This window comes from Canis aureus, chromosome 11 (assembly GCF_053574225.1).
Source record: "Canis aureus isolate CA01 chromosome 11, VMU_Caureus_v.1.0, whole genome shotgun sequence".
NCBI classification, from domain to species: domain Eukaryota; kingdom Metazoa; phylum Chordata; class Mammalia; order Carnivora; family Canidae; genus Canis; species Canis aureus.
Genome location: NC_135621.1, coordinates 65,993,175 through 66,007,267, shown reverse-complemented (window position 1 = coordinate 66,007,267; position 14,093 = coordinate 65,993,175). Strand labels below are relative to the sequence as shown.

At 37.3% G+C, this 14,093-nt stretch overlaps 1 protein-coding gene across 12 annotated transcripts in view; it reads left to right on the top strand.

Moving 5' to 3' along the window:
- WDPCP (WD repeat containing planar cell polarity effector) overlaps window positions 1-14,093 on the top strand; it is a 426,161-nt gene that overhangs the window by 229,822 nt on the left and 182,246 nt on the right. For all 12 annotated transcript variants that reach the window (XM_077915604.1, XM_077915602.1, XM_077915603.1 and 9 more), the window contains one exon: window positions 9,789-9,852. In XM_077915604.1, the coding sequence (XP_077771730.1) occupies window positions 9,789-9,852 (64 nt within the window). The remainder of the gene's footprint in view (window positions 1-9,788; window positions 9,853-14,093) is intronic.

Below are 14,093 nucleotides of genomic sequence, written 5' to 3'. Positions count from 1 at the left end.
TATGTGGAATTTAAGAAACAAAACATGAACATAGGGGAGGGGAAGGAAAAATAAGAGGAAAATGGAGAAGGAGGCAAACCATAAGAGACTCTCAACTATCGGGAACAAACTGAGGGTCGCTGGAGGTGTGTGGGGGATGGGGTAACTGGGTGATGGGCATTAAAGAGAGCACATGATGTAATGAGCACTAGGTGTTGTATGCAACTGATGAATCACTGAATTCTGCCTCTGAAACTAACAGTACAGTATATGTTAACCAAATTGAATTTAAATAAAAAATTTTAAAAAGGAAAGCATAAAGGAACTATAAGATACCAAAAGAAAAAACAATCTGTGAAATTATTTTCCATCATCATAGCTTGTGGTATTTGGTGATTTTTTTTAAAAAAAGATTTATTTATTTATTTTGGAGAAAGCACACAAGAGAAAAGAGAATCCCAAGCAGACTCCCTGCTGGGCAGGGATCCTGAGACAGGGCTTGAACTCAACCCTGAGATCAAGACCCAAACTGAAATCATGTCAGTCACCTAAGTTCCCGGGCCACCCATGTGCCCTTGCATTTGGTGATTTTTGATTGTGAACTCCTATTTGTTTTACCTTAATTGATGGTAATCCTGGGGCTTTCTTATCAAAAATGCTTTAATCCAGGGGCACCTGCCTGGCTCGCTCAGGTGGTGGAGCACGTGACTCTAGGTTTTGGGGTTGTAGAGCCTACTTTAAAAAATGCTTTAATCCAGATGCGATTTTTTTTTTTTAATTCTTTATGCCAAAATTAGGCACCCTATATCCTGGGAACATTTTAGCCTCTGGCTTAATCAGAAGTCTTCACTTTAGCACCTTTACCTTGAGACTTGTTCAAGGCTCGGTCTCTTGAATGTGATGGCCCTTAGAATAATTTTGCCTCTCCCGGGCCCTGCCCCCCCTAGTATTTGCTCTCTGTCCAGGGATCTTTATTATTTTTTCCATTTTTAAATTTTTTAAAAATTTTAAATTTAAATTAAATATGCCAGCATACAATGTAACACCCAGTGCTCAGTCCATCAAGTGCCCTCCTCAGTGCTGTCACCCAACTATCCCATCCCTCGATCCAGCTCCCTTTCCACAATGCTTTGTTCTCCAGAGTTAGAAGTCTCTTTTTTTTTAAATTTTTTATTTATTTATGATAGTCACAGAGAGAGAGAGAGAGAGAGAGAGAGGCAGAGACACAGGCAGAGGGAGAAGCAGGCTCCATGCACCGGGAGCCCGACGTGGGATTCGATCCCGGGTCTCCAGGATCGCGCCCTGGGCCAAAGGCAGGCGCTAAACCGTTACGCCACCCAGGGATCCCTTTTTTTTTTTTTAATTTTTTATTTATGATAGTCACAGAGAGAGAGAGAGAGAGAGAGAGAGAGGCAGAGACACAGGCAGAGGGAGAGAGTTAGAAGTCTCTTATGGTTTGTCTCCATCTAATTTTTCCCCACTCAGTTCCTCTCTTTTCCCTTATGGTCCCTTTCACTATTTCTTATTCCTCATATGAGTGAAACAATATGATGATTGTCCTTCTTCAATTGACTTATTTCACTCAGTATAATACCCTCCAGTTCCATCCACTTGGAAACAAATGATGGCTATTTGTCCTTTCTAATGGCTGAGTAATGTTCCATTCTATATATAGACCACACCGTCTTTATCCATTCATTTGTTGAAGGATATCGTGGCTTCTAACACAGTTAGCTGTTGTGGACATTGTTGCTATGAACATTGGGGTGCAGATGTCCCAGCGTTTCACTACATCTGTAGCTTTGGGGTAAATACCCAGTAATGCAATTGCTGGGTTATAGGGTAGCTCTACTTTTAACTTCTTGAAGAACTTCACAGTTTTCCAACTTTCCACCTGTACTAGCTTGCATTCCCACCAACAGTGTAAGAGGATTGCCCTTTCTCCACATCCTCTACAACCTTCGTTGTTTCCTGTCTTGTTAATTTTAGACATTCTTATTGGTATAAGGTGGTATCTCATTGTGGTTTTGATTTGTATTTCCCTGATGGCAAGCGGAGCATTTTTTCATGTGCTTGTTGTTGTTGTGTACATCTTCTTTGGAGAAATGTCTGTTCATGTCTTCTGCCCATTTCATGACTGGATTTTTTGTTTCTTAGGTGTTGAGTTTGATAAGTTCTTTTTCAATCTTGGATACTAGCCCTTTATCTGATACGTCATTTGCAAATCTCTTCTCCCATTCTGTAGGTTATCTTTTAGTTTTGTTGACTGTTTCCTTCACTGTGCAGAAGCTTTTTATCTTGATAAAGTCCCAACAATTCATTTTTGCTTTTGTTTCCCTTGCCTTCATAGATGGGTCTAGTAAGAAGTTACTGTGGCCAAGTTCAAAAATGTTTTTGCCTGTGTTCTCCTCTAGTATTTAATGGATTCTTGTCTCACATTTAGATCTTTCAAGCATTTTGAGTTTACCTTTGTGTGTGGTGTAAGAGAATGGTCCAGTTTTATTTTTCTGCTTATGACTATTTGATTTTCCCAACACCATTTATTGAAGAGGTTGTCCTTTTTCCATTGGATATTCTTTCCTGCTTTGTTGAAGATGAGTTTACCATAGAGTTCAGAGTCCATTTCTGGGTTCTCTATTTTCTTTTATTGATCTCTGTGTCTGTTTTTGTGCCAGTACCATACTGTCTTGATGATCACAGCTTTGTAATATAGATTGATGTCAGGCATTGTGATGCCTCCAGCTTTGCTTTTCTTTTTCAACATTCCTCTGGCTATTTGAGATCTTTTCTGGCTCCACACAAATCTTAAGATTATTTGTTCCAGCTCTATAAAGAAAGCCCATGGTATTTTGATAGAGCTTGCATTGTACTTGTAAATTGCCCTGGGTAACATAGACATTTTCACAATATTTATTCTTCCATTTCATGAGCATGGAATATTTTTCCATCTCTTTATGTCTTCCTCAAATTCTTTCATCAATGTCCTATATAGTTTTCAGATGGATCTTTTACCTCTTTGGTTAGGAGTATTCCTAGGTATCTCATGATTTTTACAATTTACAATTGTAAATGGGATTGATTCCTAATTTCTCTTTCTTCCGTCTCATTGTTAATGTATAAAAATGTCACTGATTTCTGTGCATGGATTTTGTATCCTGCCACACTGCTGAATTGCTGTATGAGTTCTAGCAATCTTGGAATAGAGTCTTCTGAGTTTTCTATATACAGTATCATGTCATCTGTGAAGAGGGAGGGTTTGACTTCTTTGCCAATTTGAATGCCTTTTATTTCTTTTTGTTGTCACTGCAATCACTGAGGCTAGGACTTCTAGTACTATGTTGAACAACAGTGGTGAGAATGCATATCCCTATTATGTTCCTGACCATAGGGGAAAAGCTCTCTGTTTAACCTCCTTGAGAATGATACTCGCTGTGGGACTTTTCCTCTATGGCCTTTATGATGTTGAAGTGTATGTTCCCTCTATCCCTACTTTGTTGAGGGTTTTTATGAAGAAAGGATGTTAAGATTATTTGTTCCAACTCTGTGAAGAAAGTCCATGGTATTTTGATATGGATTGCATTGAACCTGTAAATTGCCTTGTGTAGCACAGATATTTTCACAATATTAATTCTTCCAATCCATGAGCATGGAATATTTTTCCATCTCTTTGTGTCTTCCTGAATTTCTTTCAGAAGTGTTCTGTAGTTTTTAGGGTATAGATCCTTTACCTCTTTGGTTAGGTTTATTCCTAGGTACCTTATGGTTTTGGGTTTTGGGTGCAATTGTAAATGGGATTGATGTTTTACGAATGTTGAACCAACTTTACATCCCAGGATCACTCCCACTTGGTTGTGGTGAAAAATCCTCTTAATGTACTGTTGGATCCTATGGGGGGAATTTTTGCATCAATATTCATCAGGGATATTGGTCTGTAATCCTCCTTTTTGCTGGGGTCTTTGTCTGGTTTTGGAATTAATGTGATGCTGGCCTCATAGAACAAGTTTGTAAGTATTTGCTCCATTTCTATCCTTTGAAACAGCTTTAGTAGAATAGGTATTATTTCTTCTTTAAATGTTTGGTAAAATTCCTCTGGGAAGCCATCTGGCCCAGGACTTTTGTATCTTGGGGGGTTTTTGATGACTGCTTCCATTCCCTTACTAGTTATTGGCCTGTTTAGGTTTCTGTTTCTTCTTGTTTCAGTTTTGGTACTTTGTGGGTTTCCGGAAATGCTTCCATTTCTTCTAGATTGCCTAATTTGTTGGCATATAGTTGCTCATAATACATTTTTAAAATCGTTTTATTTCCTTGATATTGGTTGTGATCTCTCCTCTTTCATTCATGATTTTATTAATTTGAGTCTTTTCTCTTTTGTTTTTAATAAGACTGGCTAGGGGTTTATCTATCTTATTAATTCTTGCAAAGAACCAGCTCTTGGTTTTGTTTATCTGTTCTACAGTTTTTCTGGTCTCTATTTCATTGAGTTTTGCTTTAATCTTTATTAACTCTCTTATTCTGCTTGGCTTAGGTTTTATTTGCTGTTCTTTGTCCAGTTCCTTTAGGTGCGAGGTTAGCTTGTGTATTTGAGTTTTTTCCAGTGCTTTGAGGGGGCTTGTATTGTGATATATTTCCCTCTTGGGGACTGCTTTTGCTGTATCCCAAAGATTTTGTTTTATTTTAATTTTATTTTAATTTTATTTTTAATTTTTATTTATTTATGACAGTCACACACACACACACACACACAGAGAGAGAGAGAGAGAGAGAGGCAGAGACACAGGCAGAGGGAGAAGCAGGCTCCATGCACCGAGAGCCTGACGTGGGACTCGATCCCGGGTCTCCAGGATCGTGCCCTGGGCCAAAGGCAGGTGCTAAACCGCTGCACCACCCAGGGATCCCAGATTTTGAACAGTTGTACTTGCATTTTCATTAATTTCCATGAATCTTTTTGATTCTTCTCTAATTTCCTGGTTGACCCATTCATCTTTTAGTAGGATGCTCTTTAACCTTCATGTGTTTGAGTTTCTTCCAAATTTCTTCTTGTGATAGAGTTCTAGTTTCAAAGTATTGTGGTCTGAATATATGCAGGGGATAATCCCATTCTTTTAGTATCGATTAAGAGCTGATTTATGACCTAGTCTGTGGTCTATTCTGGAGAAAGTTCCATGTGCACTTGAGAAGAATACCTTTAAAATTTTCTCTTTATCTTTGAAATTTGCAAACTTCACTATTATATGTTGGTGTATTGATTGGTTTTTGTTGATTTTAGGAGGGGGTCCTCTCTATCTCTTAGATCTGAATACCTGTTTCCTTCCCCAGATTAGGGAAGTTCCCAGCTATAATTTGTTCAAATATACTTTGTGTCCTGTCTACCTCTTTTGGAATCCCAATATGATGAATATTACTTTCTTCCTCTGTTAATTTTTTTTCTCTTTTTTCCTCTCTTCCTTCCTTTCCATCAATTTGTCTTCTATGTCACTCACTATCCCACTTCATTAACCCTAGCAGATAGAGTATCCAGTTTAGATGACATCTCTTAAAGTATTTTTAATTTTGGCCTGATTAGATCTCAGTTCTTCGGCAAGAGAATCTCTCGAGTCCTTTATGCTTTTTTTCCAGAGCCACCAGTATTAATTGTATTTCTGAATTGTATCTCTGACATGGTGTTTAAATCCACATCTAGTAGGTCCGTAGCAGGGAGTATTACTTCTGGTTCTTCCTTTTGTGGTGAATTCTTCCTTCTAGTCATTTTGTCCAGTGCAGAATGGCTGTATGCATGAGGAGAGTCAAAAATATCAATCATGACCTATGTAAAATACAGTCTTGACAATTCTGAAGAGTTCAGAGACCAGAAAAATAAAAAGAAAAACACAACAAAATAAAACAAAAGGACCATGAAAGTGATAAACAAGATGAAAAAAATTTTAAAAATTTTAAAAAGGGGTGGTAAGGAAATGGTGGTGGAGAGAGAATATAGTCTCACTAAGTAGACCTAGAGCGTGATCCTCATGGTTCTGGGTGTATTTTATTCTGTATATTAGAAGATGTTAAATTCCAAATTTGTATAAACCAGCAAATCTTATATAGAAACCCAGCATCGATCACAAAAACAGAAACAAGATAATAGGGGTGGGGGTGGAATGGAAAGGGAAAATAATAGTCTCACAGACTGAACCAACACGGTGTTCCACTTGGTTCTTTGTGTATTTTGGTCCATGTGTTAGAAGGTACTAACTTCCACCATTATAAAACATAACTAGACAGAAAAACAAAACCCCACAACTCCTATATCTACCAAAATTAAATTGAATATGTTGAAAGGAATCCAAAAATGAAGAATATATCTAAGACATGTAATTGTAGAAATATAAAAGGAAAAAGCTTAAAAATGAAGAGTTAGTAAAATGTTGAGGCAGGAAAAGAGAAAAAACATTGGAAATTTTTAACCTGAAAGATAAATGAATCATAAGGAAACAGACTTTGAGTTCTATATACTACCTTCCCTCATTCCTGGAGCTTTCCAGTGCTGCTTGGTCAGTAAACTTGCTCTTCCCTTGTCCTTCCAGCAGGTCTTCTGGGGGAGGGGCCTGCTGCACTGATTCTCAGGTGTCTGTTCCTGGGCAAAGATGCCCGCCCCCTGCCTGGTGCCCGGCTCAGTGTGAGCTGTTTATCCTGTAAGGCCTTTGTTCCCTAGAGGCTCTACCTGTCCCAGGTGAAAGATGAAAAGTGGCTGCAGCCAGATCTCCAGCCCCAGAGCCAAGAGCTCCCCGTGAGTACCAAACTGCAGACTCCCAGTGCACACTGGCCTGGATGCCCCTGGGTGCAGGCACCGGGCACTGATCTGCACAAATGGAAGTGTGCCCAGCCGCAGCAGAGTTCTCACTGTCCGGTGCCCTCTCCGCTTCCGCCTGTCCCAGAGGGAATGGGGATTGCAGGCTTCATCTGCAGGGGCACCAACTGATGGAGGGCCCAGCTCCACTGGACCTGCTCCTGGGGTCTGCCTCTCCCAAAGGGAATGGAGGGCAGCCACTTCCGTCCATTGCCAGGCTCTAGGGTAAAGAGAGCTCAGGTGCCGGCCCACAAAACCGGCCAGCTTCTCCCAGGTGTCCTGGGAGGTTTGCGGTGCTCCAGCCCTTTACCATCATCCAACTGTGGTTTGCAGTGAGCTTTCTCCCAGGTGCCCTTATTCCTATTGTGTCTCTGGAAATATTGAAACTTCACTTCCCTTCCTGCAACTCTGCCCTATTTCCCCACTGAGTACTTTTCAGTCAGAGAAATATAGCAAATACACAAAGAACCAAGTGGAACACTGTGTTGGTTCAGTCTGTGAGACCATTATTCTCCCTTTCCATACCGCCCCCACCCCTATCATCTTGTTTCTGTTTTTGTGGTCGATGCTGGGTTTTATATAAGATTTGCTGGTTTATACTCAGGTACAGAGTTCTAAAGGTCCCGATTGTCCACTCCACTGCTTTCCTGCCCCAGCTTTCCTCGGCTCCCCCCCTTGTCTTTCTTCTCTGCCTTCCTACCTTGTCAAAGTGATCATGTTTCTCTCTATAGCATTCCAGTTGTTCTCTTTACACCTCAGGTTGAATTCATAGGTGTTCAGAATGTTTTGGAAGTTACCTAGGCACATTTGGTGGACCAGGTGAATCAAGGACTCCTCATCTTGCCTCTCTCTCCTTACTCTAGTTTTAATGAGGGATTTCATTTAGTTAGTTATTTTTTTTTTAATTGAGACTCTGGGACCCTTGGAGAGATTTTCTTATTTTTTTAGATTTCTATGGTGTACTTTAACGTGTGTTTTATAGGCAGTCTAGTTGGGAGCTTCCTCTGCTATTTCTAGTTGGTCATGCTGCCAGATGCCAATGCCAATTCTTTCTTTTGATCAAAGTGTCCATCATTGCCTCTCACCTAGAAAGAAAAACACATTCTATCTTGCCGCTCTTAATTTCACTGTCTCCAATTTTAATTTATCCTGTATATAATTGCCAACTTGATGTATCAGTGAACACGTTAGACATTTTAAATTCAAAGTACCTGGAAACAAGAGTTTCAAGCTCAGGAAAGATAGGGATCCTAGAGATTATTGAGTCACTGATATAATTATAAATGCCATGAGACTGGGTAAGGTTACTGGGGAGACTAGAGTAGTGAGTATAAATAAAAGAGTATTATAGAACACCAATTTCAAGGAGTAGGCAGAGAAAAACAAACTAGGAAAGGAGATTAAGAAGATGAAATGCCAGAAATTGGAAAACAAAGAATGGTATCTCCAAATGTGAGGAAAGGGAGGGTTTCAAGGAGGGGAAATTTATAGGGTCACATGTGGCCAAAAGGGCAAACAAGAGAACTTATCATTTGTTTGATCATTAGAAGATGGATGATTACTGTTGTCAGAAAAGTTTCAGGGCAGCCCCGGTGGTGCAGTGGTTTAGCGCCGCCTGCAGCCGAGGGTGTGATCCTGGAGACATGGGATCAAGTCCCATGTCCTGCTTCCTGCATGGAGCCTGCTTCTCCCTCTTCCTGTGGCTCTGCCTCTCTCTCTCTCTCTCTGTCTCTCATGAATAACTAAATAAAATCTTTTAAAAAAAGAAAAGTTTCAGTGTAGTGGGATCATATGCTAAACAGCAATGACTGTATGAACAAGTAATACAACTTGCTATAATCCTCTCTCCTTTTTCTTCCACATCCACTGAATATATAATGAGTCAGTAAGCTTCCTGAAACAAAAATAATCACAATTGCCTTCTGATCTTCCCTAGTTGAAAGGGATTCAGGCAAATACTGGAGAGGTTAGTAAGAAGGCAAAGGAGGAGATTGGGGATAACAGTCATTAATTTTTTGTTTAGACTTTATTATAGATATTTTATTAGTAAATTTATGTAATCTGGTAGTAATAACTAATGTACATTTCTGATATGTTTTAGTTGAAATCTTTATTTTTATACTATCATATTTCACAATATAAAATAGAGAACAAAGAACTTAACTGCTTGCTTTTGGAGTCAGAAAAACTTAGTTATATCTGTGTAAATCTCAGCGTTCAGACCAAAAAAATTAAAAAAAAAAAAAGACCTTTCTTTCTAAAACTATATGCAAAAGTATATGATCATGACATGCTTTCCTCTCAAGATCTTAAACTTTCTGTAAAGGTAATTAAATTGTAACTTCATGTATCTTAGTATAAAATTAAACTTTCATCAAAAAGAATTATCAAAGTTATACTTCAGGGAAAGAGAGTATGATTGTGAAAAAAGAGTAGAAAAGTAGTACTTTGCATATTTAGAAAATACTTAAAAATATTTAGAAACCATTTATTTCATCATTTTAGAACAGCCTAGGATGTATTTTCTCCAAAACTCACAAATAGGACTTTTGTAATAATACATCCGACTTCTCACCTTTTACCTAAGAAACACAAATGTATAATTCTTTGATTTGTTAATTACTTTTATCCTGCTATATTCTCCATATCCCCATACTTTTCTCCTATAAAACACGATAAAGTTAAAAATTATGAGAGACCTATTTCCTAGGTCAGCCTTTCTCTGTATTCAGCAGCACCTACTCTGGGTTAAGCTTATCCTTGAAAGTTGCATTGGAGGCCTCTATAGGCTCTTTGCCTCAGCTCCTTCTAAGTGCATTAACATTCACATGCAGAAAATCCCAGCAGGCAAATTCCCTATTGCTTGAAAATATTTTTCCCAATGAAGAACAAAAACAATAATACATAAATATATTAAACAAGCAGCTCTCTCCTTTGTGGTTTGTTCACAACTAACATATAACATTTCTTTTTTTCCTTTCAGGTACCAGAGATTTGAAAAGGCATTTCTGTTAGCTGTTGACATTGGTGCTCGTGACCTGTTTATGGTGAGTCATTCCCAAAGATGATTTTGTTCCTTCAGTTCTAAGGCTGAGTAAGTTGTCAGCTTTTGTGACCATTAAAAAGGATTAGTGTCATTTGTGCCTTACACACATGGTGGGAAAGCATTATTCCATCTTGGCTTGCAGCTTTGCCTTCATGAAACTGGTCAATAGCCATCTAGTCTCTTTTGACTTGTTGACATTTTCCTTGCCAGGGCCCAAAGGATATTTTATGTTTTCTAAGAATGTATAATTCTTGAGCTTTTTTCTTCACGTACCTTGATATAAGGGGATGACACCTTTCTATCTAATAAGCTTTAATGTCTTCTTAATCCATTCTCTGAAGTACAGCTACAGAAGCTAGGACATTAGGCAAAATATGTGCCATAAATTTTGAATGTGCTCAGTTTATCCCTTAGACTTTAGTGTGAAGTAACAAGTTATGAATGTTCTCACTTATATTTTTTAATTAACCACAGTTCACAGTAGATGCAAGGGGTTATAAATTCATATACACTTTAGTCATCCATTTATTAGCTAACAGTAAAATTGGCCAGCTTTTTACAGATCCTTGTGCTCTGTATCAGTTTCGTATAAGATCTTTTACCACAATGTCACAGTGAGATCAGATGTTCCTTTTCTGGTTTCCTAGCATATTCTCCATTAGAAACTTCACTGTTATCAAAGAAACAGTTAAGCAAATTTCTTGAAAACAAACAAAATTCTGGAAGTCTCTTTTACCTGAATCTTCTGCACAATGAAGACATTTTTGTAGTTTAAATTAAGCTTTGATGGTTTAGATGTTAAAATGGATTTATGGCTTTAGGTCACTTGTCTTTGGAATGAGTTTGTTGTTCAAATTCTAAGTTTCCATTATTCAATTATATTGTGCTTTCATTAATTATGAAAAAAATCTTTGTAATCATGAAAAAATCTTTGTAATTCCTTCAAAAGTATGAACCTTCTGTTATTTATCATCTGTATTTTGTATTTTGTTCTGTCAAATTGAACAGGCATATTCATATATAGAGGGATGGTTTTACTCTTTGACTAATATTTGTGCATATTGAGATCACAGTGTCAGAAATTAGAATACTTTTTAGATTTTTTGATCCCACTGACTTTCTCTTTATCTCTACCTTTTCACCTCTGCCACAATTCACTCTAGTAAAGGTATATTGTCTTCGTATTTCTTTACTTGTAATGTTTTGGGGTCTTAGTGGGGCTAATGTACTGAAAGACTTCATAAACTGGTAAGTAGTATACAGATATCATGTGTCACTACTGCTAAGATGGAAAAAAACTATTATTATTATTATTATTGTTATTATTATTATTATTATTATTATTATTACATGACCATGTAAGAAATAATGAAGACCTGAAACAGAGCCTGAATTATACAAATATAAAGGACAGGACATTTTGTAAGCAAAATCAATACAGTTCAGCAATGCCTTAGACGAAAATAAAATATTTTGATTGTAAGATAAATAATACTATAATAGAAAGTAAACAATACCATAAAATATAGAGAACAAAAGTAAAAACCACTTAAATTCTTCCAGTCTAGAAATGAACATCCTTTTTTAAATTTTATTAAAGTTCGATTTGCCAACATATAGTGCTCATCCCATCAACTGCCCCCCTCAGTGCCCATCACCCAGTCACACCATCCCCCTGCCTACCTCCCCTTCCACTACTCCTTGTTCGTTTCCCAGAGTTAGGAGTCTCTCATATTTTGTCATCCTCTCTAATTTTTCCCACAAAATGAACATCCTTTAAAATACCTTTCTATGTGAATATATGCTTTTTGTTTATAACTTGAGGTTTTAAATTCAACAATATAACACAGTTTTCCATATCAGTAAACATAAGTCTATATCATTTCTTTAACATTTACATTGTACTCCATTTTATGGTTGGTATTGTGATAAAAACAGGAATGCAGATCAACGGATAGAATAAAGGGTCCAGAACTGAACCCATGCGTATAGAGTCAACTAGTCTTTGACCAAGAACACACAATGGGGATAGGATAGTCTTTTCAATAAGTAGTGGTAGGAAAATTGGATGTCCACATGCAAAAGAATGAACCTGGACCTTACACCCCTCACAAAAACTAACTAAAAATTAATTCAAGACTTAAATGTAAGACCTGAAAACATAAAACTCCTAGAAGAAAACATCAAGAATAAGCTTCTTGATATTAGTCTTGGCAATTTGGGGGGTGGGGTGGGGTGAGGTGGAGGGTGAGGATAAGACAACAAAAGCATAGGCCACAAAAACTAAAATACAAGTGGGACTAGGGGCGCCTGGGTGGCTTAGTGAGTTGAGTATCTTAATCTTGGCTCAGGTCTTGATCTCATGGTTGTGGGTTCAAGGCTCACATTGGGCATGGAGTCTACCTAAAAAAAGAAAAAGAAAGAAAAAGAAAATAAGTGGGACTACATTAAACTAAAAAGCTTCTGCATAGCAAAGGAAATAGTCAAAATAATGAAATGGCAATCTACGAAGGGGAGAAAATATTTGAAAATCATGTATTTGATAAGGGGTTAATATCCAAATATAGGAGGAACTAATACAACTCAATAACAACAACAACAACAAATCAAATAATTCAGTTGAAAAATAAACAAAGGATCTGAAAATACATTTTTCCAAAGAGAACATACAACAAGTACATGAGAAGGTACTCAACATCACTATTCATCTGGGAGGTTCAAACCAAAACCGTAATTTGATAACACCTCATACCTGTTAAGATGCCTTTTATCAAAAAAGAGATTACAAAGATTGACAACGATGTGGAGTAAAGGAAACCCTTGTTCACTGTTGGTGGGAGTGTAAATTGGTACAGCCACTGTGGAAAACAACATGGAGGTTCCTCAAAAACAAAACAAAACTACTACATGACCCAGCAATCCCACTTATGGGTAAAGATCCAGAGGAAACAAATCAGTATTTGAAGAAGTATCTATCCATGTCTACTGCAGCATTATTCACAATAGCTAAGATGTGGAAACAACCTAAGTGTCCATTGACAGATGAAGGGAATCTTGGCATTTGCTGTATCATTGATGTACCTGGAGGGCATTACTAAGTTAAATAAGCCAGATAGAGAAAAGACAAATACTGTATGGCATCAGTTCTATATGGAATCTTAATAAATAAAACCCAATTTCATAGAAATATAGAATAAAATGGTGGTTGCCAGGGGCTCGTTAGTGCTCTTTGTGCCACTATAAAAATCTTACTGCCTCAAGGTCTTGAAAAAATTTTTAAGGTTTCGTTTTTAAATAATTTCTACACCCAGCATGGGGCTTGAAGACACACCCCCTTCCCAGATCAAGAGTTGCATGCTGTACTGACTAAGCCAGGTGCCCCAAAATTCTTTTTATTTTGCAGAATTTGTATTTTTAATGTTAACTTTTAAGCCTACAATCTACCTCTGTGGAGATTCAGCAAAAAATTTAAAAAAAAAAAGGAATACCACATGATCCAATAATTCTGCTACTGGATATTTACCCAGAGAAAATGAAAACACTAATTGGAAAAGATATATGCACCCCTATGTGTATTGCAGCATTCTTTACAATAGCTAAGATACAGAAGCAACCCAAGTATCCATCCATAGATGAAAGGATAAATAACATGTATTATATATAGATACACACAATGGAATATTAGCCATAAAAAAAGAAATCTTGTCATTTGTGACAACATGATGGACCTAGGGGATGTTATGCTAAATGAAGTAAGTCAGAGAAAGACAAATACAGTATTATTTCACTTATATGTGGAAGCTAAAAATAAAAACAAGTGAATAGACAGCAAAAAGAAACAAATGGGCTCATAAATAAAGAGAACAAAATGGTGGTCATCAAAGTAGAGGGGTGTAGGAGGATGGGCAAAGTACATGAAGGGGATTAAGAACTACAACCTACAAATATAAGTTAGGAATATGAAAAGTACAACATAGAGAATAGAGTCAATAATATTGTAATAACGTATTTGACAAATGGCAACTACACTTGCCATGGTAATCATTGCATAATGTATAGATTTGTCGAACTGCTATGTTGTACAACTGCAAATAATGTAATACTGTATGTCAACTGTAATTCAATAAAAATAAACCAATCAAATGCCCATATAAATGTGTATATCTACTACTACACTTGGTCCTTAATTGCCTTACTTTATAAATATTTATATTCAATAGTGTAAGTCTTCCAAGTTTGTTT